At 40.4% G+C, this 26,898-nt stretch overlaps 1 protein-coding gene across 4 annotated transcripts; it reads right to left on the reverse strand.

The window, feature by feature from the left end:
• Positions 1-419: 419 nt before the first annotated feature.
• Positions 420-25,661, reverse strand: lsm14b (LSM family member 14B). 4 transcript variants are annotated; one of them, XM_069884143.1, is made up of 10 exons: positions 25,407-25,661; positions 23,030-23,184; positions 21,502-21,637; positions 19,276-19,413; positions 14,071-14,226; positions 13,724-13,804; positions 10,677-10,838; positions 9,980-10,148; positions 6,574-6,743; positions 420-2,173 (listed from the first exon to the last, which is right to left on the reverse strand). In XM_069884143.1, the coding sequence occupies exons 1-9, from the start codon at positions 25,525-25,527 to the stop codon at positions 6,578-6,580; spliced, it is 1,284 nt and encodes a 427-aa protein (XP_069740244.1). In that variant the 5' UTR covers positions 25,528-25,661; the 3' UTR covers positions 420-2,173; positions 6,574-6,577. The 4 variants fall into 4 exon arrangements, with proteins under 4 accessions (XP_069740244.1, XP_069740243.1, XP_069740246.1 ...); XM_069884142.1 differs by having other exon boundaries at positions 14,071-14,229; XM_069884145.1 differs by lacking the exon at positions 19,276-19,413.
• Between the last annotated feature and the right edge of the window lie 1,237 nt (positions 25,662-26,898).

A 26,898-nucleotide genomic window follows, 5' to 3' on the forward strand; every position in this document is an offset into this window, starting at 1 on the left:
AGAGTTAGTAGGTTGTTCAGATGACAGCTCAGTTAATACAGACATGCATTCAGTTATTTAGGTCACACTTGCTACTTTGAAGGTGACAAATAAGAGGTAATTCTCAAATTGCATTTTTGGGATTCATTCTCTTGCTCAAGTTCAATACAGCATTCAAACTAATTTAGGCCTTTTTAAAAAAAAAACAAAATATGCAATAATAAAGCCACCAAATAAAACAATTTCTTGAAGATCAGTAACTGGGGAAAGCCTTCAGTTCTTGCAGCAAGATATAGGTCTCATTCTTGATGGAAATAGAACATCTCTATTCCACCGATCTGCAAGAGGAAAACTTTCCATCTCTTCTGGGAACATTTACAATTAAGGACATTGCAGCATTTAATCTGAAGTGCAAAGCCCTTAAAATAAGACAAAAACACTCATTGCTTTGTCATTTATTAAATCACTGGGGAATGTGCCCAATGTTAAAGTGTATTTCACACAATTTATTGCTACAACAGTGCAGTTACCATGGCTTTGTGAGTTCAAAATTTCAAAAACTGTGCACAATTACAGGCTTGCATATTAAACAAGAGTGCAGATACCATGGCCTAGTGAGTTCAGAATTTCAAAAACTGTGCACAATTACAGGCTTGCATATTGAACAATTAATCCACCAAAGGCAGTGATCTTTTCCCAGATCAACAAAGTTGTTTTAAACAAAAAAAATACAACTTATTCAAACACCTACATATATGAGGATATTCAATGTTAGCTTTGTATAGACAACTGCTGCACATTTTCTTTTCAAAATAACTCATCTGCACACTGCACTGAATATCCAGATGAGTTTCATCTCAGGTATTCCATGCAATTCTTGGTGCTTACAGAAATAAAGCTCAAATGTTTCACAGAAATACAAGTCCAGCACATTCATAAATTGGATCTTGGCCAGACAAAAACTATATGCACATGCTCCATCCCAGAAAATTTAAGAACCAACCAATGCCTCTGGAGAAAATTCTGAGCAGTTGGACTTCCATTAGCATCACCCCAACTTCATTGTACAAAAAAACTGCAGCTTGTAAGGAAGGCTTCCTGTTGACAAAGTCCATTGAGAATATTTACACTATCTGAACTGGCATGTCCAAATAAATTTCAAATTAATTTTCACTTACAGTAATTTTACAGTGGTATAATCAGATACCAACAAACCAGCATCCTTAAGCCACCTCACAGCAAACGGGTGAAAATTCAGCTCCTTTATTAAATCCACACTGCTGGGAGAATTGGATTGATTCTACAAAAGTTGAAGGAATCAAGTTTAGCAGTGTACAAGGATATAGCCAGATATTAACTGATCTCCAGGAATCAGAAAAAAGTGTACCAAAATGAAATACAGTATCAAATAAATGCACGATTAGGAGAAATAATTTTCATCCTTGCAGATAAAGGTAAACTGAAAAACAGTTCCAAATTTTGCAAATTGAAGTTGGGAAACACTGAAAATACGTCAGATTATAATTCCTCAAATCAGAAGAATATAGTAAATATTTAAATTATGAAAGATGCAAAAAAATTGCTCAATTCAAAGTGTATCCAAGAAGCAAAATAACTTCATGCCAAATCTGTTCACTATTATTGATTATACCCTCATTACTGCTCATAACAGACACAAGCCTTGCCCTTTAGTACCACGTGGAGCTGGTGTCAATCTGCAGGGGTGAAGAATGTTTTTGATACTTAAAGATACAAGATGTTTTCCCCCCCCACCCCCCCCCCCCCCCATGGTGATGGGGTTGGTTCTGGTCACTTCTGACCATATGCAACAAGTTACAACAGGGAACTTTGTTCTAAATAATAAATTAAGCTTTCCTTGCACAACTGGGTAAACAGGCACACTTCAAACAATCAATATGCTCCTCTTTCACCTGTTAAACAATTAACCCAAAATAAATACATTCATCTCCTCCTGCATAAAGGAGCTCAGATCATCAGTACAAAATCTTAATTGATAGGGGACCAGAAGCAGTATTCGATAACTAGCTTTGCCAGTTACTCCTTTGGATTTCTTTCAACAAAAATGTATTCCCATTAGTTCACAAGTAGCATTCGTAGTGCCAGTTCTTTTGTGCATATATACATATATATATACACACACACACACATACAAAAAAAAACTTCTTGCCAGTTTCTGAAAGGTAAAGAGAAAAACAAATTAATATGATGCATATCCATTATCTTGTTTTCAGCTACTGATTTAAAAAAACTACAAAATATTGCATTTAGAAAATAATCATTTCCTCTTCATCAATATGTAAATTGTCCATTTCACAAATGAAAAGCCAAATATTACAAGTTTTAATGATGCCGTTGCAACTTAAAATGGATCTTGGTTATCAAAGATTTTTGCTGACAAACACCCAAATAAATCCCCTTCATCTCAATTTTAGGAGCGACCTACTACAAAAATAACTTAAAATCATTGGAAAAATTCACATAAGGTTAAAAAAACTGAGATGTTTTAGATGACTATTTTTTTAATAAATAGCCTTTATATCCTACAAAAGAGTAGCTGAACCTAAAGCGAGAGCGCATCAATTTAAAGAGAAAAATCTGAAGAGCATTCTCACAGAGTGGGATGGATACATACAATGAGCTACCAAAAAGATTGGAGAAGCATAAACACTTATTCTGCTCAAAAGACATTTAGACAGGTACATGGATAGGAAAAGCTTAAGAGATCAATTTTCTAAGATAGGGAAACTCAGAAGTTTGGTCAAAATATACTACTGTTGTAAGCATACACAGTATACATTCCAAGCAGTTGCAAGAATTGTAGTGGAATTGCATAACACAGGGAAGTGATAACCCTACATGTGGTGCACGATGAGACTATTAATGAATATATCCACAAATTTAAAATTATAAGCTTTTTTGGAAGCTAGTAATATGCAATTTTCATTTTATTGAATGTCCAATCGGACATGTTGCACTCAATGTCCACTTAGCTACAAGGAAACTAGGAAGGCAAGTACAGCCACAAAAGGTTGAAGTTGACCACAGAGAAAAGTCTACAGAGAACAGCAAGTGATGGAAAGCAGACAGTGAATGGCTGTCAAAAAGAGCAAAAAATGTTGAACAGGGAGATGTCCTGAAACAACAAATACTCTAATAAGTGGTTTACAGTCTTCAGTAGCAAGTAATTCAGAAAGAGTTTTGTGTAGTTGATACAGGGCAGGTAGTTAGTTCACTGTTATGTTTGGACAACTGTTGTAGAAATTCACCAAAATGAAAGGTGAGAACACTGGGTAGACACTGGAGTGAGGCCATTTCTGTCAAGCTGGTAGATACAGTGGAACAGGCTACATAGGTTTACAGCATCCAATGGTCCCTTTGTGGCATTCTCTACATCGGAGAGACTGGTTGCAGTTTGGGAGATCGCTTCGGTCAGCACCTCCCCTCCGTTTACAATAACAGCAACCTTCCAGTGGCCAACAATTTTAATTCTGAATCACACTCTCACGCTCACATTTGTCCATGGCCTTGTGTACTATCCCACCCTGACCACCCGCAGATTGGAGGAACAACGTCTTATTTTCTGTCTGGGGAGTCTCCATCCAGACAGCATGAACAGACTTTACTGCTTTCCACTAAACCTGCTCGCCTTTTCTTTACCCTCCCCTTTCCTGTCTTTCCAGTTCTTCCACTCATCCAGCCATCTCTCCTCCCCCTCATTGCTGCTGTCCTCTCCCTCCTTTCTTCACCTATCATGTCTTTGCCACCCCCCTCCCCTCACCTCCCCTTTTGTTCAGATGCCTGCCTGCATTTTCTCCTACTTTGATGAAGGGCTCAAGCCTGAAACGTCAGTTCTGTATCTTGACCGTTGCTCCATAAAGGGCACCGCTTGACCGTTGCTCCATAAAGGGCACCGCTTGACCGTTGCTCCATAAAGGGCACCGCTTGACCGTTGCTCCATAAAGGGCACCGCTTGACCGTTGCTCCATAAAGGGCACCGCTTGACCGTTGCTCCATAAAGGGCACCGCTTGACCGTTGCTCCATAAAGGGCACCGCTTGACCGTTGCTCCATAAAGGGCACCGCTTGACCGTTGCTCCATAAAGGGCACCGCTTGACCGTTGCTCCATAAAGGGCACCGCTTGACCGTTGCTCCATAAAGGGCATCGCTTGACCGTTGCTCCATAAAGGACACTGACCTGTTGAGCTTCTCCAGCATTTTGTGTTTTTATTTCAACTACTGTCTACGGATTTTTGTGATTTACATTGGTTGTGGAAAAGACCTTTCCTTGACACCAATGACCCTTTTGAAGTTAGGAAGTCATGGCCTTTCCCCTTCTCTCTCTCTGTTCATGGAGCTCCTAAACTAACCAAATCAGTTTCAGACCTGTGCCTTGTCAGTAGTTTGGGTTACTATATGATAAGTGATTAAAATGCTCTGAAGATCTCACACATGATGTTACCCCAGTCTCGATGTACTGAAGTTAGCTGAATACACTGCAACTAAAGTATTTTGCAAAAGGGACTAGGAAAAGTAATGGCCTTTTGTACTGACCAGAGAGAGAAGAGGAAAGGGCATGACTTCCTAACTTCAAAAGGGTCATTGATATCAAGGAAAGGTCAGTGTTCACAAGAAGCTGAATTCAGAGTTGCATTATATAATGTGCTTGAAAGCTAGGAAGTAGAAAGCATTCAAGACAATTTCTATCATTGGGAATGTCTTGGAGACCATTTAATGTTAAATGCACAATATACTTTTTCTACTATCAAGATAGCTGAAGTAATCTTTTAGTGCCAGATGTGAGATATGTTAGCAGTGATGTTTGAGGCAGGAGCCATTTATTAGGTTAAGTAGAATCAGAAGCACACTTTTGCATTTTTAATGTGTAGCGTTAAAGTGGAGAGTATTGGTGGATTTTTACCTAAATTTATGGCTGGTGACTGTGTTTTGTAATTAGTTTTTGTGCAATTTTATATTTATAGCTAATTGATAACATAAATAATTGTTAATGTCATGAATTATTCTAGGGGATTAATATAGCTTATACAACTTTTAACTACAGGGAGTACCAGTAGATGTGTTGTCCATCAACAATAGAGCTCATTTGATTCAATGTTCAATCCATTTATCTACCATACTTAAAAACAGCAGAAAAAAAAATATGGAGAAGAACTAAAGATGTGACAAGCATAAAGATTCTAGAAAGTAATCAATTAAGGATCACAAATCTACTTAAATCTTTGCTCTAACAAGTAGATTCTTTTCAGAGAATGGTAACAATTCTAAGATTTATAAATATATATAAAACAAACTTTTTTCATCATTCATAGCATTTTAAGTTGCAATGCAAGTCATCTGTTATAAGCATGATGTGACTTCAATTAACAGTACATATTAGTTATCATGGAAGATGGCTTCAAATCTTGTATTACAATGGATATAGTGGGTTTTTTTTTTAAAAGCCCAAGACAAATAAAAGCAGTCAATGAAAGTTCTCTCCCTATCCTATTATCTATAAAGTAGTACAGCTAGTTGATTCATAGCCTAAAATAATCTACAGGCTTCTGAAGAGTACACACTAAAAACTCAGTACACAATGAAAACCACAACAGAAAATGACTAAGTAGGTAAGATAGAAAGGGAAACAATGGCTTTTCATTAGGTACACTGTTCCCAGTTACAAACAAATTTCAAAAAGATGCTGAGAAACAGGGAGAACAAATGAGACATTTCACATTAGGGTGGAAAATAAGACAAAAATGGGAAATGTTGCAAGTTCCAGAAGTGTGAATGCAGAAATTATCTGCAATTAGCTAAAACTACTGATCTCAGTGCAGAGTCCAGTGCCTTTTATATTTTGGAGTCTACACTGCCCATTTCAAATTACTCAAAATATTCAAGCAATGTGAAAATATAAATGACTTAATATTGCAAATCCTAGAAATCTGAACCAAAGAGCTCCATTCACCCTTTCACCTTCTCAACAACTTGCTTATATTTTCTCATTCTCAATTTTGACCTGGTTTTCAACCTTAAGGGCCTATCTCACTGGCCTGGAGACTAGGTGGAGACCTGCTGGCGACTCGAACCTCCGCTGTTTGCGGAGGCGTCTCCTGGAGACTAGCCGGGTCGCCGGGGGAAAAAAAAGAACATGTTCAATTTTTCTGGAGACTTTTTCCAGTCTCCAGCAGGTCTCCGCGACGTCTCCATCAGTCGCGGCGACTAATGTTGCCTGCGACGGGGAGACGTCTCTGCGACCTGCTGGAGACCAAGGAGACTGAGGAGAGGTCGCGGCCACGCCGCGGAGAGGTTTCTCCAGTTGCAGACATTAGTCGCCGCGATTGATGGAGACGTCGCCTTGGTGAGAACGCAAACCATGTTTTGGTCGCCCGAGTTGCTGCGACTAATCAGTTCCGACAACGTCTCTGCCAGTGAGATACTACCTTTAAATAACAACTATTGTTTTGCTTTCCACAAATGTTGCCTGACCAGCTGAGTGTTTCCAGCATTTGTCAGTCACTATTAACTGTATTGAGCCACGCTTTAACAAGCATTTCAAGACTAGTGCTGCTGTACCTCACTAGACCCTGCTGCCTCCACTATTTCTTGGCATTGAAGAAGTTCTTCGTCCGCCTCCACGCCCTCTTCCACCACGGAATCCTCCGCGGAATCCACGACCAGGAAGAAATTTAGCAGAAACCCCAAATGTTTCAGTGTTAAGCTTTCTTTCTTCAGCCCACGTGCGCCTGTTACAAGTTGGGGGAATAAAAAGGAAGCAATCAGTGAAGTCGGCAATTTTCCAGTTAAGGAAACAAAACCATTAGCCATCAAATTAGAATGCCTCAGGCCCACTCAGCCCGCTTCTGGCCACGATTCAGAGGTGGAACTGTCAAGAACAGCCATTCTCAACAGGGGTGCTATGACACCCCCACCCACCACCCCAGGCCAATAGCACATTTAAGTAAAAGTCTTGTTTTCACTTCATCTAACAAATACATTTAAAAAAAAATGTAGTCTGTAGGAGAGAAGTATGGAAGAAACAGGGAAGGGGGCCGATAAACTTAGAGCAGCATCCTAAGGGGGCCATTGCAAGAGAAAAAGGTTAGGAATGGCTGGTCAGAGACTCAATTTTACACTATGGTTTTACCACAAACTTATTTCTTCCTACTTTAACTTGTTCATCTTTACATTGGATGTGTAATTCTCCACCACCCTATCCAACATCAGCAAGGTTTGAGAGCCCTCCACTTCTTTCTTAAAGAGAACCCTACTTACTTCTCCACCAAGTTCAGCCTGGATAACTGCGTCCTTGAACAATTCATTGAACAATTCCTTCAACAGTCATTTTCTCCAGGTTAAAGGCATAACTATGAGAACTTATTAGGGCCCAAGTTGTGCTGGTTTTTCTTGAGAGATGGAGGGTATGGTCCTTATTTCAAGTCACTCTAGGGCCCATTTTCTTAACTCTCTTTCCAGTACATTCATGACTTAATTGGAGATGCTTTTACACTCAATGAACTAGAGTATTTTTTTCTGACAAATTCATTTCCTGACTGTTCTCCCTTTCTGAATCTATCTCCATCTCAGGGGATAGACTGGTCAGAAGTATACGCAAGACATGCAGTTATCTTGACAATACTTCCTCCCACCTCGTCCTCCTCTTCTGACTCCTTTTCATTTTCCCAGTTTCCATTGCATTTAGTCTGATACTGAGAATTCTGAACAGATGCCTCTGAAATGTCTTCCTGAACAGTGGCTTCCTCTCTACCATAATAAACAGCATTTGAGCACATCCCAGCTGTATCAAGCATTTCTCTTCTCACCATTTCATCTCCTAGACATAACAAGAACACCCCACCAGCCTCCACATTCAATGGATTGTCCCTCACAATTTCTGCCATTTCTAGAAGATTCCACCACTAGACATAGATTACACCTTCCCCCTTGGCAGTTAAGGGATTGTTCGATTCCTAACTACCTAGTCCTGTATTCAATCCATACCAACGACTCCCAGAATTGGGGAACATCCCATGCAAACAGAGGAGATGCAACACCCATTCTTTCACCTCTTCCCTTCCAACCACCCAGGGATCCAAACAGCCTTTCCAGGCAAAGCAGCAATTCAATTGCACTTCTTTCAGTCAAGTGTACCATAGTATTCTCAATGCCGTTTCCGCTGGACTGCAGAAATCAAATGCAGACTGGGGAAATCAAATGCAGATTGGGTGATCACAGTGAGATGTGTCTGCATTCGGTTGGCAGAAATTATCCCAAGCTTTGAGTTGCTTGACACTAATTCACCATTGCCCTCTGGCCTGTTTATGGCCTCTTGCACTATTACAAGGTCCAATATAAGTTTGGGGAACATTTCTTCAGGATCAGGATCCTTGGTCTCAAAAATGGGCTTAAATTTGAAATGTTGACTGTCCATAATCTCTCTGTGGATGCTGCTTGACCTATTGAATCTCTCCTGCTCTTCTTTTCATAGTATTCCAGCATCTGCAGTCCTTGTATTTCTCCCTTTAATTCTCATGAAAAGTTTAGAAACCCAAATAATAGTTATTGCCTGAACTGCTGAGTGTTTCAAGCATTTTCTGGTTTTATTCAATGTTTCCATAAACTACTTGTTTCAGTTCATCTGTTACTAAAAATCTGTTTCCAAAAATCTCCCATCCAAAATGCCATTACTTTAACTTTCACCAATAACATTCATTATTGTAATCTCACGATAAGCAGCCAAATATTATAATTCTCACCTGTTTGTGGATCTCTCAATGGCCCCTCTCCAATTCCTAATCATCAACTTTGCAAGAATCTTGAAATATGAACTACCAGGACTCAAATTTTAGAGCGATCCCATCCCCAACTTTAAGTCTTGCCACAATCAGAAACCTTAATTATAACTCCCAAACTATAGCAATTCTTCATTAAAATTCGCCAGCTTATTATCCTCCAAGAAATTTCTTAAAACATGCCTTTGAGTAAGCCTCCAATCATTTTCCCCAAATATCTTGTGATTTAATGCTAAAGTGTTAGACACATACTTGTAACAAGCTGCGCATAGATGCAATATTAATACCAGATGTACTGATCTGCAATAATGAGCCAGCAGGAATCACATGCAAAAGCTATTCAGCACATTTTCTAGTCAACATCTGATGAGCACTAAACATCTCCCTGAACATCCAGCATTTGGATCAAGTGCATTTATTTAGATTTAATTCTGGATTCCGATAACCACAGAAATAGAACTTGGTTGAGTTACAACACATTTTATGGATACTTCTATAAAGCTTTGCTAATTTTCATTAGAAAGTAAACAATTCCTGCCTCCCAATGGCTTCCTGAAAACTAAAATTTGACATTCGTCTTTTAGGAATTTGACTAATAATACATCTTGTCCACAAAGACCAAAGGTTTACCTCTTAATCGAGGTTACTCAAGATCCTTCTCTCCTCTCCAAGTCCCCATATCTCCAATTTTAAAAAAAATCAGCACAGTACCTCATGCGTAAAATTGCACAGTTTTAATTGCCTAAAAACATTACAAGTGTGATTGTACTCAACAACTAAAAATGTAATCCTTTCTTGGTGCCATCAATGCAACAAGATGGCATTAATCAAGCAAAATACAACAGCAATCACTCGCATCTGATTTAAATGGAAGGGAAAATGCCACAAAAGAATGAAAGGAGGTGATAGGACACCACTGGCTCCCTTGTACTGCCATTCATAGCTTATTTTTCACCTCAGCAGGAATGTGCACCAACTGTATCTGACTGGATTCCCTCCATAGCCAAGCAGAACTCCAAATTTAGAAGTTATTCAAATTTTGGAATAACCTCCAAAAGATGTGAAAATTCAAACTTATAAAATTAGTTTCAACTGCAAGCTTGAATCATTGTGAAACAAATATACCCACCAAGTTCTTTACTCATTCCAATCTAATTAATCACAAACACAGTAAACTGTAAAAGATTTACCTTGTCTTTGGCTCTGTAGAAATATTATCAAAGAATGATTTTGTTTTGTCATAGTAACAGTTGGGTCCAAGAGATGGCTCTTCCTTATTTCCTTCAGTACTTAGTGATTCAACAATTGAATCTCCTTTCTCCTCATGGAGGCCAAGATCTCCTTTATGTACAATATCATCTAAAAATTTAGAAAAGTACTCCATTTAGTACAATGCTAAAATTGCAATTGCACCCTAATAGGGTACCTTTTGGACCACACACAATCTTATCCAGTATCTCTGCAGAAACTGATACCCAAACAACATGTGCCAGTTCATATAATTTTGAGTTTTGTTGGTTATCTTGAATCTTTCATCTCACCCATACCATCAATTAGTATACAAATCCCAAGTCAAATCCTTTTCGATCATCTACTGCTTCATATCAGAATATTAAATGTATGCCCCGTCTCCTGCTTAATCCAAAGTGCAAGATGTGCTCTTTTGTAGTACTTGGGGCACCCCTAGAGTGCATTAGAACAGATAATATTCACTATGCAGAAAGTGAGAAAAAAAGATGTAGGAGGCCTAGCCTCACAATGCAGTGAATCATGGTTAGACACCTCTTCCTTATGGACAATTAAGATATTTGAATGAATAATTCAAAAGAAAACTTGCCAGTTTGTAGCAACTTCAGTTCAAATTTCTTTATATGCAACAATAATTACCTTTTATTTTCAGTTTGTTTTGGAATTCCTTTTCAAACTCCTCCTTGTTAAACTGAGCATTTGCACTTTCAAAATCAAAATCCCTTTCAAACTTCATAGTTGCTTCTTTATTACTTCCAGAAAAATTTTGTCCTCTTCCACGATTTCTGATTCTTCTATTGCCTGAAATATTACAGAATAGGAACTTTTCAAATAGCAGTCAAGGGAAACAGCTACAACAATCAGAACAAGGCAAGTTGAAAGCTTACATTCACATTGCATGTTAGCTATGACTAAGAGTTCAGTCGTCAGTAGCACTAACAAGAGTACCAGACATGTCTGCAAAAAGCCAGGTCACCATTTATAGCCATACTCAGCAAATTCTCTCAAAAGCTATGACAGGATTTTGAAATATGCAAGCTTTGAAAAATACAGAAAGAATCATTCTTGTTAAAGAATCGATCATCAACTAAGCTTCATACACAGAAATTCTGATTTATTTTTCCTGAAGAATTGCTAGATATCTGGATTATAATACCAAATAACTTGCTAACCCGATGCTCTTCCGTAAATATGCACTGTTGAAACACATTCTGTAATTTTTTTCCCCCCTCTCCCTTACTTCCTTTCTTTAGTTCTTACTTATACATTATTTTTACATCTTTATATGTAGCTTGTCGTCATTCTTTGTTCTTGCTACATCTCTTCGTCTCTCTTTCTGTCCTGCAGGCATTCTGCAAATTCTCATGCTTTCTCTGGATCCGAGAACAGTCTGTTTTGCTCCCCCAGGATAACTATTTTAAGCACCGCTGGATATCTTAACATAAATTTATAGCCTTTTTTCCATAGGATCGATTTTGCTGGGTTAAACTCCTTCCTCTTCTTTAGGAGTTCAAAACTTATGCCTGGGTAAAAAAAAAAATAAAAAAATTTCACCCTTGTACGCCAATGGTTTTTTGTCTTCTCTAATTTTATTCCTTGCCTTCTCCAATATATTTTCTCTTTTCGTGTGTCTCAGAAATTCTACTAAAACGGATCTTGGTTTTTGTTGTGACTGTGGTTTCGGGGCTAGTGTTCTGTGTGCCCTTTCTATTTCCATTCCTTCCTGTATTTCTGGCATTCACAGAACTTTTGGGATCCATTCTTTTATAAATTCTTTGATATTTTTGCCTTCTTCAACTTCCTTTAGGCCCATTATCTTTATATTGTTTCGCCTACTATAGTTTTCCATTATATCCATCTTCTGATCGAACAACTCTTGTGACTAACTTTTTTGTCACTTTCTTCCAATTTTCTTCTTAAGTTATTCACTTCCATTTCTCGTTCTTACACATTTTCTAATCTTTTCCCTATTTCTGTTATGACCAGCTCTATTCTACTCACTTTTTCTTCTGTACTTTTCATTTCACTAAATTCTAGTGTCAACCATTCTTTTAATGCTTTCATTTGTTCTTGTAATTTTTTAAAAATCTATGTACTGTCCATTTATTTTACTTTCTATTCCTCTGTGCAGAGCTTGGTCTTCTTCTTCTTCTGTGTCGACTCTTGGGTTTGTGTCTTCCTTGTATCGGTGTCTCCTCTGACTTTCTTGTTGAGCTGCTTGCCTCAGTTTGTTGGGTGTTTTTTTTCATGGTTTCTTGATGTTGGTCTTCTTCTGGGCTAGTTATCTGTTGGGCTTCCTGTTACTGTTTTTCTTTCTTATCACTCCTTTCCTATTGCTTTCCTCTTCTTCCAGCTGAGAGCCCTGCTGGTGGGCATCTCTCAGCTGGTCGCACTGTTTAAGTTCACTCCATAGCTGGGACTCCCTCCTGTCTGTATTTTCCTTTTCTTTGTGCGCATTGTGCACTTCTGTTTGGCTCAGAGAGCCATTTTTGCAGTCCTGTGGTCGGGAGGTCGCAACCCTGTGGGGTCTCCACCAATCTCGGGGAGCTGGCTCCTCTGTCCACGGCGGGTCTCTCCTTCTTCATGCAGGTAAGGCCTTCTCCTTTCTCTTCCAGTGTCTTTCCTTCTTTTTTCCCCCCATTGTTTTTTGCTTTTTCCTTCTTTGGTGCCATTTTCTTTCTTTTCTCCACAGCTTTATCTTTTATTTGTAGTGTTTTGTGTTTCTTGAGCTTTGCATTTTCTTCACTTTATTTCTTCTTTTCTGGAGAGGGCTGGTATTCTCCTACCAACCACTACTCCATTACGTGACTCCTCTACATTCTGTTTAAAATTTATTTAATTTAAAACTCCCCATTGCTCTCAAAAATGAGATATATTGGTCAAATGAGAATTTATATTGTCTAAATAAAGCATTTTGCTTGCAAGTTTATGGATGCTTCCAAGCAGCAGTGACAGCTTTGTATTTTGTTTTGGCTATCCCTGAATTGCAGGTGAGAGGATAGAAGTTGTGCCATGAATATGGTTAGTACTGCAATCTTCCATAATGCAAAGCCACATCATCTACACATGCATCAATAAAAGAGTTTAAAAAAGTGTTGATTTAATTATTTCTCCCTACCCCCCCCCCCATATAAATTCCATGATTGTGAATTTCACTCCATGTGGGTAACGATTTATGAATTCTATAAAGGCAAACTTCTGTCACCCAGACAGCCAAAACAACTGTATCCAGTCAATTGTTTCACAAGCCAAATGCTAACTAGATAGATACAAGATGATTAAAATTGGCTCACTATTAATCTCTTGGGCTAATGAAATTGGGTGAACTTGTCCATACAGAATGCAAAAGCTACTTCTATAGAAATTGTGGCTTTGTCAGGTTCTTAAACTAAATTTTTGATTTTCAATAAAATGCACCAATATAGATTTAATATGCAGTAGCAAGTAGCATATCTTAAGTCAGGAAAAATCAAACTTGTATTTATAAACAAAACATTAACCAACATCCATTAAAATTGCGTTTGTGGATTGGCTTGTGTGAGCTTGGGTTTCAAGTCCCGCAGCTTCTGTGGAATGCACACAATTCATGCTAATTTAACTGTTAGCTTTCTTCACTTTGTACATTGGGCAAGTTTTTTTTTCCTACTGCTGTTTCTACCACCTCAGTGGAGTAAGAAAATATTTACCCGAACGTCTCCTTTGAGGTTGAGGCTTTTTATTCTCATCATTCACTTGAGCCCGACTTTGTGCTGGAGGCAATTGGACAACTGGAGGGGGAAAGACAGAAAATACAAATTCACCACCATTACTATTCCTAAACTTAAAACAGTTGGCATGTACAGGACCATATGAGAGCCTGGGCTCAAACTTTGACTACCAACTGAATGGCTGCATCAGATTCAGTAGTCACTGCAAAACATGCAAATCACAAACTGAAACCTCCATTCTACACAATGTAATACAGTATGCAGCTTTCTCATTAGGATGCAAGAATTTGATGTGGCCAGTAATGCAAATCTGAAAAATCTCCTACCTTTCCTTTGCTCAAGTCCAATAGATTGCTGATTTATGCTCGTAGGGATTTTATCCTGTTGCAGGTTCTTCTGATTCAGGCCTTCTGTCGGACTTGTCTGCACACCTTGTTCCACCATAGGACTTTGCCGTGGTGGCAAGAACGGAAAACCAGATGCTGCTAAAAAGAGACATTTATTTCTGCAACTACAAACAGGGATTTAACATAGACTACAGCAAGTGTGCATGCAAAATAAATATACGAGCAATTATTAATCAGCATCAAAATGATTACTGGTTAGATAACTTATTTTAAAAAGTGTATTAAACATTGACTGGAAATCAAAGTACACATTTCATCAAATATTGATCGTGCTCCAGAATAATTAGAAAAGTTTACTACATTTTTAAAGTAATTAAGATAATATTCTTACGAATAAATTGTATTAAATAATACCCAATGCCCAACAGGTATAGTGAACTAATAAGCAGGTGAAAATATTCCTAAGTGATGTTGCATGTCTTCCACACACCCATTATACTCATCTCTGCAGATTATATAATGCACTCCAGGCATTGTAAAGGACATATTTTGGATGGGCAGACAGATTAGTTTAATCAATCTTCCAAAAATATTACTAAATCATCCAAGGTGATCTTAAATCAAGATGATAAACAAAGGAGTCATTTGGAAATCAATTCTTTTTGCATATCAATTCTGATGAAGGGTCAGTCATTACCTGAATATTGGAAAGGTAGGAAATGGCAGTGGTGAAATGCCAGCATCCGCAGCCATCCCTGCCAAGTACACAATTACAGAAGTCTCCAGCTTGCCACATTTACTTCCAAGTGCTCCAATTCTGATGCTGGAGTCCAATAGTAGAACAGGATCTTGCTGGATCACCCATCATGTACACTGGGGAAAATCGACTCAACAGCCAGCCCAGGTTCGAGCTGGTGCACAATTCACGAGCCCAATCATCTGAAGTGACACGTCATGGCTAGGAGGAAGAACTGCTTTATTCTGTGTTTGCCCAAATGTTTTCATTAAGAGATTGGGTCAACTTTATATTAATAGTATTTGATTTTGAATAATCTGATTTCACTTTAATGTCTGCAGCAAAACCTTGGCAAAGCCTCCTGCATTGCAGTCTACCAAAGCCGCCATCTGCCAAATATTTTCAGTCTTTCCATACACAGGCTTCTCTACATTGCTGGTTTATAATGTGCAATCCCCTACTACCATGGTCCTGGTTTGCAAGTTACAAAGAACAACTGTCCAATTTTAGCTGAGAAGTGCTTTTGGCAAATATCAAACTGTTAATTCTCAATACCACCAATTCCCCAAAATGAAGAGAATTTCCACCGTTTACTATAGATTTCCAGGGTCCCAAGTATAAGTGACAGCAAATCTCAAATAATTTTGCTTCACTTCATTGAATACAAACCATTCATGATAGATCCACTGATCTGCCTCTGCCACTTTATTCTTTTGGAACAATAAACTAATCTGATGACCCCTCACTTTAAACATTCTCCCTTGCCTCACAGCTATCAAAAGCAAATGTCCCACAGGTAATGGCAACATCCAGCTCTACCTCACCACCTCTCTCAGTCCATCCATTATCAATGGTGTCCCACTGCATATTCAGCATTCTGTACTAATGAACAGAATTTTCCAAATAACATCATTTTGAACCCATGCCTCATTCAATGTATTTAAGATAAAATTTGATAGCTTTTCGAATAGTAGGGGAATTAAGTGGAGCCGAGTCCAAAGCCAGATCAGCCATGATTTTATTGAATGGCAGAGCTGGTTCAGTGGGCCAGATGGCCTATCACTGCTTCTATTTCTTATGTTCTTATTATAGACTGATCCCAACCACTAATTCCACTCGTCTCAGCCACCATCTGGTGAAATGAATGCAAGATACCCCAAAAGCACGAAAGCTTTAAATACATTCAGAATGTGTGCTTCGCAACAAGATTAAAGACTGAAAGTTATAAAATGTCAACACAGACCCTTGGTGCTGATTAGAGCTGAGCAATATCCAGAAGAGAAATTTACTGAAGGAGGCACATTGATTCCTTTTTGTCTTGGGTCTATCCAATGCTTCACATGTTCATTTTCTTTTTCTGCAATGTCTCAAGCAGCAGTTACTTATTACAGAGTCGGCATGTCACCAGGAGTAATAGCAAATGGTATCGGAATCGGAAGAAAATTAGTCTTTTGACACCAGATGATAGCAAAATTTGCATCGACAGCATGAAATAAAATGATGGGTGCTGAGATGCAGAGGTTTTTTTGGGAACCAGTATTAAATGCTGCAATTGGAAGAGTCTTTTAGTCTCCATTATGAATCATGCACATTGATGTCACGACTTGAGATTAGACTCACAGAAATACAAGAGATTAAGCAATCTCAAACAATAATTTGAAACACGAAGATTCAACAGGTCAGATAGAAATGGTGGGGAAATTAAGGGTTATAGTCCAGATTGTTCAACTAGCAAGCATCTTGGATTCATCATAATGCACTAATTTTTTTAAATCAGGTGATGGAGCGCAGTAACCAACCTGATTGGAAAACATTTCTGTGGCACTTTTGCTAGATCAACCGCCATTTTAAAACAAGACTTTAGCATTAGTTAGCTCCAGTCATTTGGATCAAAAAGATTCACAGTGGATAATTAATACAGAATAGTTCAGACCCTTGTTCACAAACTAGATTAGCTCCAAGTTTTGATTTATTTAATTAGCTTGTAGTAAATATTTCAACTTCATTTCACCTCCACCCAAAGCAAAATGCACGATTTTAATGCCAACAGACAAATTTGTGGATGTTAATCAGGAAAATTGTTTAGAATGACTGTAGATTGCCTTAACAATTAACCAATTCAAAGGAGACAAGTTAAGAGAACCTGAATATTTGATTGTCCTTAAATCAGAAGCAGTAAATGGAAAAAAAAATTTGTAGATTTCAAATGAAAAGCTAAGGGACACATTTGTCTAACCGCGCAAGGTATAAAACAGACTAATTTTGGATAACTAAGTGGCATACAGCATCAGGTGCCTTTAACTTAAAACTTGCCATCACTGAAACAAGTGCTCTCACAGATTGGACAATAATGTAATATACAACTACTACAAAATAATGAAGCACAAGCAAATGTCCAGACTGTTAGGTAGGTTAGCCAGGGCAGTCAAGCGAAATCAACTTTTCACATGCATCCTGAATAAGGACCCATTTATTAACCACATAAATCAGATTTACTGGTTTTCATAAAAAAGTGTATTGTGTCATTGGAGACTTCATGAACCTAATGACAATTCAAGGAGAAAAGATATAAAGTAATAACAGCAACTGCACTGTTAACAGGACAAATACAGACAAAAACCATCTTCCCTTTGCTTCCATCACATGTTCACTGGTATGCCCATGTTCCACTGTTCATTTACAAGTACAAGAGTAAGCTGAACTTAGAAGGGGGAGAATTACATGGTCATAGTCTATAGATGGTCTGTCTCCCAAGATGGAGACAGAACAAAAAAGGGGAAAGGTGTTCCAAAGATCTACAAAGTAAATTTGAGGTCAGGGTGAAAGTTGGCACCAAAGCAGATAAAATTGACAAGCACTAATCATGGGTGTAGTCATCGATGTAGCGGAAAAAGAGTTGAGGAGCCTTGCAGCATGGATTGTTCCATGTGACTAATAAAAAGGCAGGCATAGATGGGACCCACACAAGCACCCAAGGCATCACCTTGGACTTGGACAAAGTGCGATGAGCTAAAGGAGAAGTTATTGAGGGCAAGAAGAATTACATGGCAGCGTCGTTCATTTATCAGTTGCTGTAAAATAATGCAGCTTACAAATCACACCAAAATATCAGATATAGAGTTAATTTTGTCTGACATGCTCAAGAGATAAATCATGTCCCTATTACAAATTAGTTTCAATCAGAAACACTATTTTGGTGGAGCAGTCAACTGTGTAATTTGACATCCGAACAAATACCTCCTCTGAGATCCCAAATCTTAATATTAAATAAAGCAACACAATTACTTCACACTGCTCCAGGAATATTAATACCAGAATCCTACAAACCAATAATCATTTCTTTTCAGGTTATAGTCCTTCACTTAGGTGAAATTGGAATTTACATTTTGTTTCCACATTGAAATACAAAATATCTTCTTGTTTGCAAAATGGACTATTCCACAACTATTCACAATTAAATAGTATAACACCGGGTGTAGCATTCTTTTGACATTCCCATCCACCTCAAACATCTTATATATGTCATTACAGACAGGTGGAGGTGGCAAGGAAACAACTTTAATAAAATAATAATCTTGTTACTACACAAATTAGTACCAAAAAATATTCGCATGGAACTGCTTCATAGAAATAGGCCAAAGCCCCTGACACTCAGGATTGAGACAAGCTATTCAAGTCAGTAGTTAGCTATTGATGCACTCAACATTTTTGCCCATTTCAATGGCATTTCCAGCTCAGAACCAACTGCATCTGAGAATACAAGTCACTACACAGAAACCAAATCAGCAAGGATATTCCATGTGCCCAACACAATATTAATAATGCAATTTCCATTATTTAGAAGTAAAACTAAATCATTCAGAAAGCACAGGCAGCAATTCCAATTGTAATAAAACATTCAAGTCCATGAAATTGATGAAATATTACAAGGGGATCACATTTCTCCAAATTGAAAGGTCGCATGTGCTGCTTAACATACTGTCCGGACGGAGGCTAATATGTTTATTTTGATTTTCAGGATGAAGAAATTGAGAGAAATCATAAAGGATCACTAAAAGTGCAAAATATCATTAACAAAAATCTCTGAGGAATGAGACAAGCAGATCATCAATCATGTACTTACTCACAAATATTTAATATCAACAAGGCAATAATAATGGAAAGAATGGACATCATTTTAGATGATAAAAATCAATTAGGCAAAGCTTGATAATCACAAGAATAAATGGAATCCACATGGACTGCTGTTTTGGAATTAAAAATACATGATATGCTTCTCTCATTGTTTCAGATCACATTTATAAATCAAGTAAAATTGGTTCAGTAAAAAAAATTCCAAACCAGTACTACATGCTGCACAAAGATGCATTCCTAAATTAGACAAGATTGAATAGCAACTTCCTAGCGGAATAACAAACAGCCTTAAGCAGACTACAGACAAACGTTACCCTGAGTAATCAGTTGACTTTTCTGCAAAGGTGCTGGATCGGGTGGTATTTCAAGCTCTGTAAAGGCTGGCTGAGGTGAGGGAGGACTATCAGTGCTGGAGTGAGAAACAGTTGTGATTTGAGAGGGTGTTGAACATCCTGTTGAAGTGCAGGAGAGAGAAAAAGGGAACCAGAGGATCAATGCTGCTAATTCTAATGCAAGTATCTACAAATTATATAAAGAAACTTCACAATAACTTTGTTTGACATTCACTGAGTAGGTAATACAAAGAATAATCACCCAGACCAATTACATGGTGTAATACAGTAACACCCCATGTATTCTGAATTCAAGCAACCGGGAGCCTCAAGCAACAGGCAAATATATATATAAAAATATATAGAGGAATGTAAATTTAAAATATTAAATAAGAATAAAATAATAGGTAAAAAATAAAAGTTTAAAATTGTAAATGTTCTCTGAAGTAATGCATAAACCTTTGGTGAAGATGGGAGCAAATATTCAGTCAGTGGAGGGCCTTGGTCATGCTTTGTTCGTAGCAGCTGTTTGAATAAAGTTGTGCGAAACAGCAATGGCGTCGATCAAGATGGTTCATGCCAATCAACGTTGGGGTGACTCTCTTAAAGTGTCTCTTTATCCCTGCTTAACGAGTTTCCTCTCCTCAGAGGCTCTATCGGTAAACTTGAGGGAGGGGATTAATTATCTACAATGTCATTGTTTGTCTTTTGGGCAGCTCCATGGAGGGGAGGAACCTGCAGATGCAGCAACAGTTAAATGTTTTCAAAGAATGTAACTGAAAATAAAGTAAAATGCTTAAAGGTTTATATATTCATGCAAGTGAAGTTTGTTCAGTATATTATTTTTGCCTTTTAAACTGTTTATTCTTATTGCAGGTCTATTAGGCATTGTAAAAGTCAGTCTCAAGTAAGGGCAGTACAGTTGGCACAGTGGTCAGCACACCACCTTGACAGTGCCAGTGATTGGGACTGGACCTTTGCTGCCTTTAAGGAGTTTGAATGTTCTCCCCATGTCCGCGTGAGCTTTCTCCAGTGGCTTCAGTTTTCTCCCACCTGTCAAAAACGTACCGGGGTGTAATTTGGACGGCAGACTCATAGGGCCGAATTGGCCTATATCTAATTTAAATTTAACCAGGAAATCCGGCATCTATCAATCCCAACAGGATACTAGGGGTTTTACTGTACCAGAATAAAAGTGGAAAGGTGGAGGACAGCAGAAGATGAAAACACTGAATAATTCCAAAGAATTTACCACCAGAACTTTCCAATTTCCAGCAACAAATAATTTTAAAAGATGGATGAATGGAATGGATTAATATTTACTTCACAAGGCGGTCAAAATTCTATATTTTTTCCCCCAAAGATCTCTTGGTTAGGATGAAGAATGATTCAGTATTCAGTTTTATAGCAAATCAAATCTCCCAACGTTTCTCTGTAAGGAATAAAACTTGCACACAAAACTTAATTCAGTTTTAAAACAAATGATTTCATATTAGGGACTTGTTAAGTTTTAAGGTTCTCTGTAAAAACCAAATCGACAGGTGAAGTTCAGATTCTCATCTCAGGAATACATCTTAAGGTATTACTGCTATAAAATTATAGAAACAAACCAGATCTCTAAACAGACTTGTAAGGATTGTCATTATTTGACTATTTCAGTTTAAAAAACACAAATTGTGAAACTAAGAATATCATTAGTTTTCTAATCACAATCGAATTCAAAACACAAGTCAATAAGCAATTTAATGAGCAATATTCAAAGACACTGTTTACGAGCCAAAGCACAGCTACAAATTTACATTACACCTTGAACCATTTGATCTGAAGCTTCACTAATGAACAATTGAAGAAACCCTAGTAAATTACTTCCCCTGTGACTAAATTCTACACGTTATTTTATTGACGCAAAATATAGATTAATCACCAGGGACAAATGGCAAGGTATGCAGCAATAGGTTTAATTTAGCAACTGTTTAGTTTTATTTGCATTGGGTTCATTTGAAACTACAGTTGGAAGTTATATACCAAGTCCCAGTGAACATTGAAAAAGGCTTAACAGTTTAAGAGCAAAAAAAAAAACTTCAGATATTTACCTATAAAATAGCAGGGTCGTGTTGTTAAGGTTCTGGGATTCACAAGGTATAATCAATATTTAAAAATGTATGCTAAATTACTGGACACAAATTATGGAGGAAACAGTGTACTAACCTAAACCAACAGAGGCACTATACTGTTGTCCAACCATGGATCCTCCAGCAAATTGGCTATATGGAGTCATACTACGGAAAGGACTGTATGACGCAGCAGGTTGAAAGGTAGCATTTGATGAAGTGCTCAATGAAGACTAAAAGGAAAAAAAAAAATCATTGTTGATAATATTAATGGTACAGAACACAGTTTTTAAATAGATTACATGTTCTATGCATACAACGTTTCACACGAAAGGAAAATGAAATTGGGAAAGAAACAAAATAACTCAAAAACCATGCAACTTATTGTATTGATCCACATACCCAGATTTTAAAAAAAGATGAAATATGCAAATGAGATGCTCATTCAGTGATTTTATTCACCATTGCAGCCATAGGCCCTTCTGAGTTTCTGAACCAACCCATCATCAGATTTTTTTTTAGAACAAACCTCAAAAATATACAGGCCCAAACTGATAAGATTCTTGTGATCTTGAACTGAGGTAGGAGACTTTATTGAGGAAGCATCAATAGATAGGAATGGCTTGCATCAAAAGGAATGATTAGTTTAGATCAGGGGTGTCAAAATTAAAAACAGAGGGCCAAAATTAAAAACTTGGACTAAGTCGTGGGCCAAACTAAATATTTATTGAAAATTTTCAACAACATCTGCATGTTTTCTCTTCTTTCAACATATGTAATGTTAAACTTTTTCCGATTAAAATAAATGTTCAATAATAGTTTTGGTTAAACTTCTGGAAAGAAGCATTAACAAATGAGAAATAAAATATAAAATAAAGTTTGTTGTAAAACCAGACTTCTTTTCATCTCCTCCACCTTCTGGAGCTTTTGCTTCTCGTTCAGATCCTTATACGTGTCCTGGTGTTTCGTTTCATAGTGTCGTCGTATGTTATATTCTTTAACTACACACACAAGACAAACAGGTTTGTCTTTTAAAATGCCTCCCACCTGTCTTGAAAGGTCCTGTTTTCTGTCTTTGGTTTGGCCATTTTTCGTAAGGGGTTTATTACATGTGAGTTGGGCGACAGGTCACAGATGCCAATGAAAGTAAAGAGAGGAGGTGGGGGCGATTATTGGGCTGATGGGCCGGCGCCAATGCATTTGCAAAGCATTCTGGGATTTGTAGTATTAGCTGTGCATGTGCTATACTGGCACGGCGGCCAGCGGGCCAGCTCTAATACATATTGATATGATCTTGCAGGCCAAATATAATTATATCTCAGGCCAAATTTGGCCTGCAGGCCTGAGTTTGACATGTGTGGTTTAGATGATCCCTGAAGAATCCAGCAGCAATTTAAGTAGAAGGTGGAACATTTGAAATGCAATAAAAATTACTTAAAAAGGAAAAGGTTTGTTTAAATAGAAATTTATGTTGCTCTTCGAGCCACCCAATTAATCACACCATATATTATAATAATTTAGTGAACAATCGACAATAATTAAAGTTTGTTGAAGTTGTGCACTGAGTTGATATGCCAACTATGCTCGATAGTCAGTTAATTTTATTAAAAATTTTACACATTCACCTGTACAATGGCAGGATCTTGGGGTTGAGGCTTTGGAGGTTCACACACAGTAATATCTTTGATATCACTGCCTCGGAAGATGATGTACTCATAGATTTCATCTCTTGGAGCAACAGGTCTGTCTGTGGGCCTATCTTCTGTACCAAATGATCGCACTATCAAAACATTTCAAATATTATGTGAAAAATAATGAAGCAATTCCATAATGATCACAAAAATACTTCCTAAAACTACTCTTGCACTGTTATCAGTTAGTGAACTGCATTACCTCAATTAATTTTCCCAAAGAGGTGCAGTCCGCATCTAACCTTCCAGCAATGGAATTAGAGGACAATTTTTGACAATGCTTATATATATTTTCTTTTAATGCAGAAAGGACAAACAGATACAACATCTCAATTATATCAAGATTTCAGCAAGAAATTAGCAGCCTTGCATTGACCTTGCAATTATTGGCCTATGTACAACCCTAGTTGCTACATCCATGGAATAATTACCTCAACTACGTAACAATTACCATTAGACAATAAATTCCATGAACAAATAAATGCAAAACCATGCTGGTTAACAAATTAGACACTGTTTTACACTCTGCCATTATATCCAGTGGCGGACCATTTCTTTTTGATCAAAGTATTCATTCTACATAGATTACAAAATAAATGATTTTCAGAGCAGGCTGTTCTCTGAGGGCTGTAACCAACTAATAGCTTATCGACAAATCTGTGACCATTTTCATCAGTTTACATCCAAGAGGTCAACTCTCAACATTTTCTGCCTTTAATTTTAACCATTCTTCAAAAGCAAATAATACCACAATGCATCATTTAGATCTTTTACATTTTTGACAGGGGAGATGATCAAGGCCCGCATATGTATGGGGGGGGGGGAGAGAAAGAGGCCCCCAAAGCCCGGCGTGGTGGGGGGGGGGGGGGAAGGAGGCCCCCAAAGCCCGGCGTGGTGGTGGGGGGGGGGGGGGGAAGGAGGCCCCCAAAGCCCGGCGTGGTGGTGGGGGGGGGAGGAGGCTCCCAAAGCCCGGTGTGGTGGGGGGACGGGGAGAGGAGGCCCCCAAAGCCCGGCATGGGGGGGGGGGAAGAGGCCCCCAAAGCCCTGCGTGGGGGGGGGGAAAGGCCCCCAGCCCGGCGTGGTGGGGGGAAAGGCCCCCAGCCCGGCGTGGTGGGGGGAAAGGCCCCCAGCCCGGCGTGGTGGGGGGAAAGGCCCCCAGCCCGGCGAGGTGGGGGGAAAGGCCCCCAGCCCGGCGAGGTGGGGGGAAAGGCCCCCAGCCCGGCGTGGTGGGGGGGGGAGGAGGCCCCCAAAGCCCGGCGTGGTGGGGGGGGGGGGAGGAGGCCCCCAAAGCCCGGCGTGGTGGGGGGGGGGAGGAGGTCCCCAAAGCCCGGCGTGGTGGTGGGGGGGGGAGGAGGCCCCCAAAGCCCGGTGTGGTGGGGGGGGGAGGAGGCCCCCAAAGCCCTGCGTGGGGGGGGGAGGAGGCCCCCAAAGCCCTGCGTGGGGGGGGGAGGAGGCCCCCAAAGCCCTGCGTGGGGGGGGGAGGCCCCCAAAGCCCTGCGTGGGGGGGGGGAGGTCCCCAAAGCCCTGCGTGGGGGGGGGGAGGTCCCCAGCCCTGCGTGGGGGGGGGGGGGGAAGGCCCCCAGCCCTGCGTGGAGGGGGGGGGGGGAAGGCACCCAGCCCTGCGTGGAGGGGGGGGAAGGCACCCAGCCCTGCGTGGAGGGGGGGGGGGAAGGCACCCAGCCCTGCGTGGAGGGGGGGGGAAGGCCCCCAGCCCTGCGTGGAGGGGGGGGGGAAGGCCCCCAGCCCTGCGTGGGGGGGGTAGGCCCCCAGCCCTGCGTGGAGGGGGGGGGAAGGCCCCCAGCCCTGCGTGGAGGGGATGGGAAGGCCCCCAGCCCTGCGTGGAGGGGGGGAGGAAGGCCCCAGCCCTGCGTGGAGGGGGGGGGGGAAGGCCCCCAGCCCTGCGTGGGGGGGGTAGGCCCCCAGCCCTGCGTGGGGGGGGTAGGCCCCCAGCCCTGCGTGGGGGGGGTAGGCCCCCAGCCCTGCGTGGGGGGGGTAGGCCCCCAGCCCTGCGTGGGGGGGGTAGGCCCCCAGCCCTGCGTGGGGGGGGGGGGGAGGTCCCCAAAGCCCTGCGTGGGGGGGGGGAGGTCCCCAAAGCCCTGCGTGGGGGGGGGGGAGGTCCCAAAATCCCTGCGTGGGGGGGGGGGAAGGCCCCCAAAGCCCGGCGGGGTTAGGAGAGGGAGGAGAGTGGGGGATGGGGCGAGTCCGGTGGGGGAGATGGGGAAGGGTACCTCACTAACAGCGGTGTGAATGAGTGCACCCTGCCGTTGCCTGAGTCCGGGGGCAGGAGGCCCGATTCCTGGCTCCCCCTTACCCTTGGCGAGGGCCACGGTCGAGTTGTCCGTGTCGATCGTGTACAAAATGCCCTCGTAGCGGATCTGCGCCTTCGAGATGAGGCTTATCTTGCTTCCGATATACGGCGTCCCGCCGCTCATGGTGACGGGCCTGGAGAGGCTGGCTGCCGAGCCCTTCCTTTATTTCTTCCCGTGGCGGGGCCGCAAGACAAAACACCGACCACCGCCGCCGCCTCACCGACCCCGAAATGCCTCCACCCTCCTCCCCGCGTCGCTTAAATAGGGCGTGCGGACGTTCGCCTCTCCGCGGAGCGCCCAGCCCACTTCAAGCGCCCCCTGCAGCTCCGCCCTCGGCACTGCAGCTGATGTGTGCAGATGATTCTGGTCGGGCTGTCTGTCTCCTCCTGCATTGTCTTTTTAACCTCATCCACGGGGTCTGCACATCTTCCCAAATTTCTGACACCGTTGACCCCAGTTCTAGTCTTCATTGCCATCCTATCAGAAAGGAGTATGACACTCTTGATGACCATTATTTCACACCCACTGGGGATATTTTTAATTGCTACATTTTCTTTCTCGCTGTATGAGCCTCAAAATATTGAAACTATTTTATCTTTGCTTCGTAGCAATTTATCTCTCTCTGTGACTGCACTTTTGTACTACGTGTGATATGTCTTCACGGTCTCTCGTCAAACAGTCGTCTGGATCTTGGTAGGTGGGTATTAATAAACTTAAGACAAAAAAAAAAACTGATGGGCTCTTCCTACCGGCTTTTAAAACAAATCTAGTTGCTCATTCTCCATCTGGAAATCCCGAATACATTTCTCCAAGCCATTACTAATCTGATGAAAAGAGCATTCTTCTTTGCATTATCCATAAGGCAAAGTATAAGCCACTCCCCAAAATATCTTTAAGTAGCCTTTTTCAAATTATGAGCATCTTAGTTAAGATAGTGGGAAACTTCAGAATCGACTGTCACAAAATTCACTGTTTTGCGGCAGTATCTTCGTGCAAACTTTCATGTTACAACCATCTTACATTATTAAAAAATGCATAAAACGTTAAGGCAGTGTCTTTTGATTCGTTGATTATTCAGGAATCTGATGACAGCTGTCCTTGTGCCTTTGAGTGCCCACCTTTAGGCTCCTGTACCTTCCCCCCCCCCGCCCCCGATGGGTGGTGAGGATAGAGGCTGTTTTTTTTTAAAAGAAACACCACCTTATGTAGATGCCCTTGATGGAGTGAAGTCTTCTTCCATTTATGAAGTGTCTTCGACCAGAAAGCACACATTGAAGGGCAGGGGTAGAATTTTCAAAGGGAACTTGATTTTTTATCATGTGCATTGTGGTGGTGGGGGGGGGGGGGGGGGGGGGGGGAAAGAGGGAGGCAGAAAAGCACACATCCTCTTAAAATTTAAGTGTGTAAATTACTACTTGACGCACCACAGCAGAGATGGCATTGGGAAATGTGAATAGAGTAGATAAACAACTAATGACCCAGGCTAACAGTAAA

The sequence above is a fragment of the Narcine bancroftii genome, chromosome 6, assembly GCF_036971445.1.
Source record: "Narcine bancroftii isolate sNarBan1 chromosome 6, sNarBan1.hap1, whole genome shotgun sequence".
NCBI classification, from domain to species: Eukaryota; Metazoa; Chordata; class Chondrichthyes; order Torpediniformes; family Narcinidae; genus Narcine; species Narcine bancroftii.

Bases quoted from the DNA above. Each gene is read 5' to 3' on its own strand.
- lsm14b (XM_069884142.1), bottom strand. From the start codon at position 25,527: ATGAGCGGCGGGACGCCGTATATCGGAAGCAAGATAAGCCTCATCTCG. The intron at 21,638-23,029 runs GTGAATGTGTAA...TTTTCCTTTTAG, and splicing joins AAGATCCTGCCATTGTACAG to TCTTCATTGAGCACTTCATC. The intron at 14,230-19,275 runs GTAACGTTTGTC...GTCTCTTTTTAG, and splicing joins AAGTCAACTGATTACTCAGG to CAGCATCTGGTTTTCCGTTC.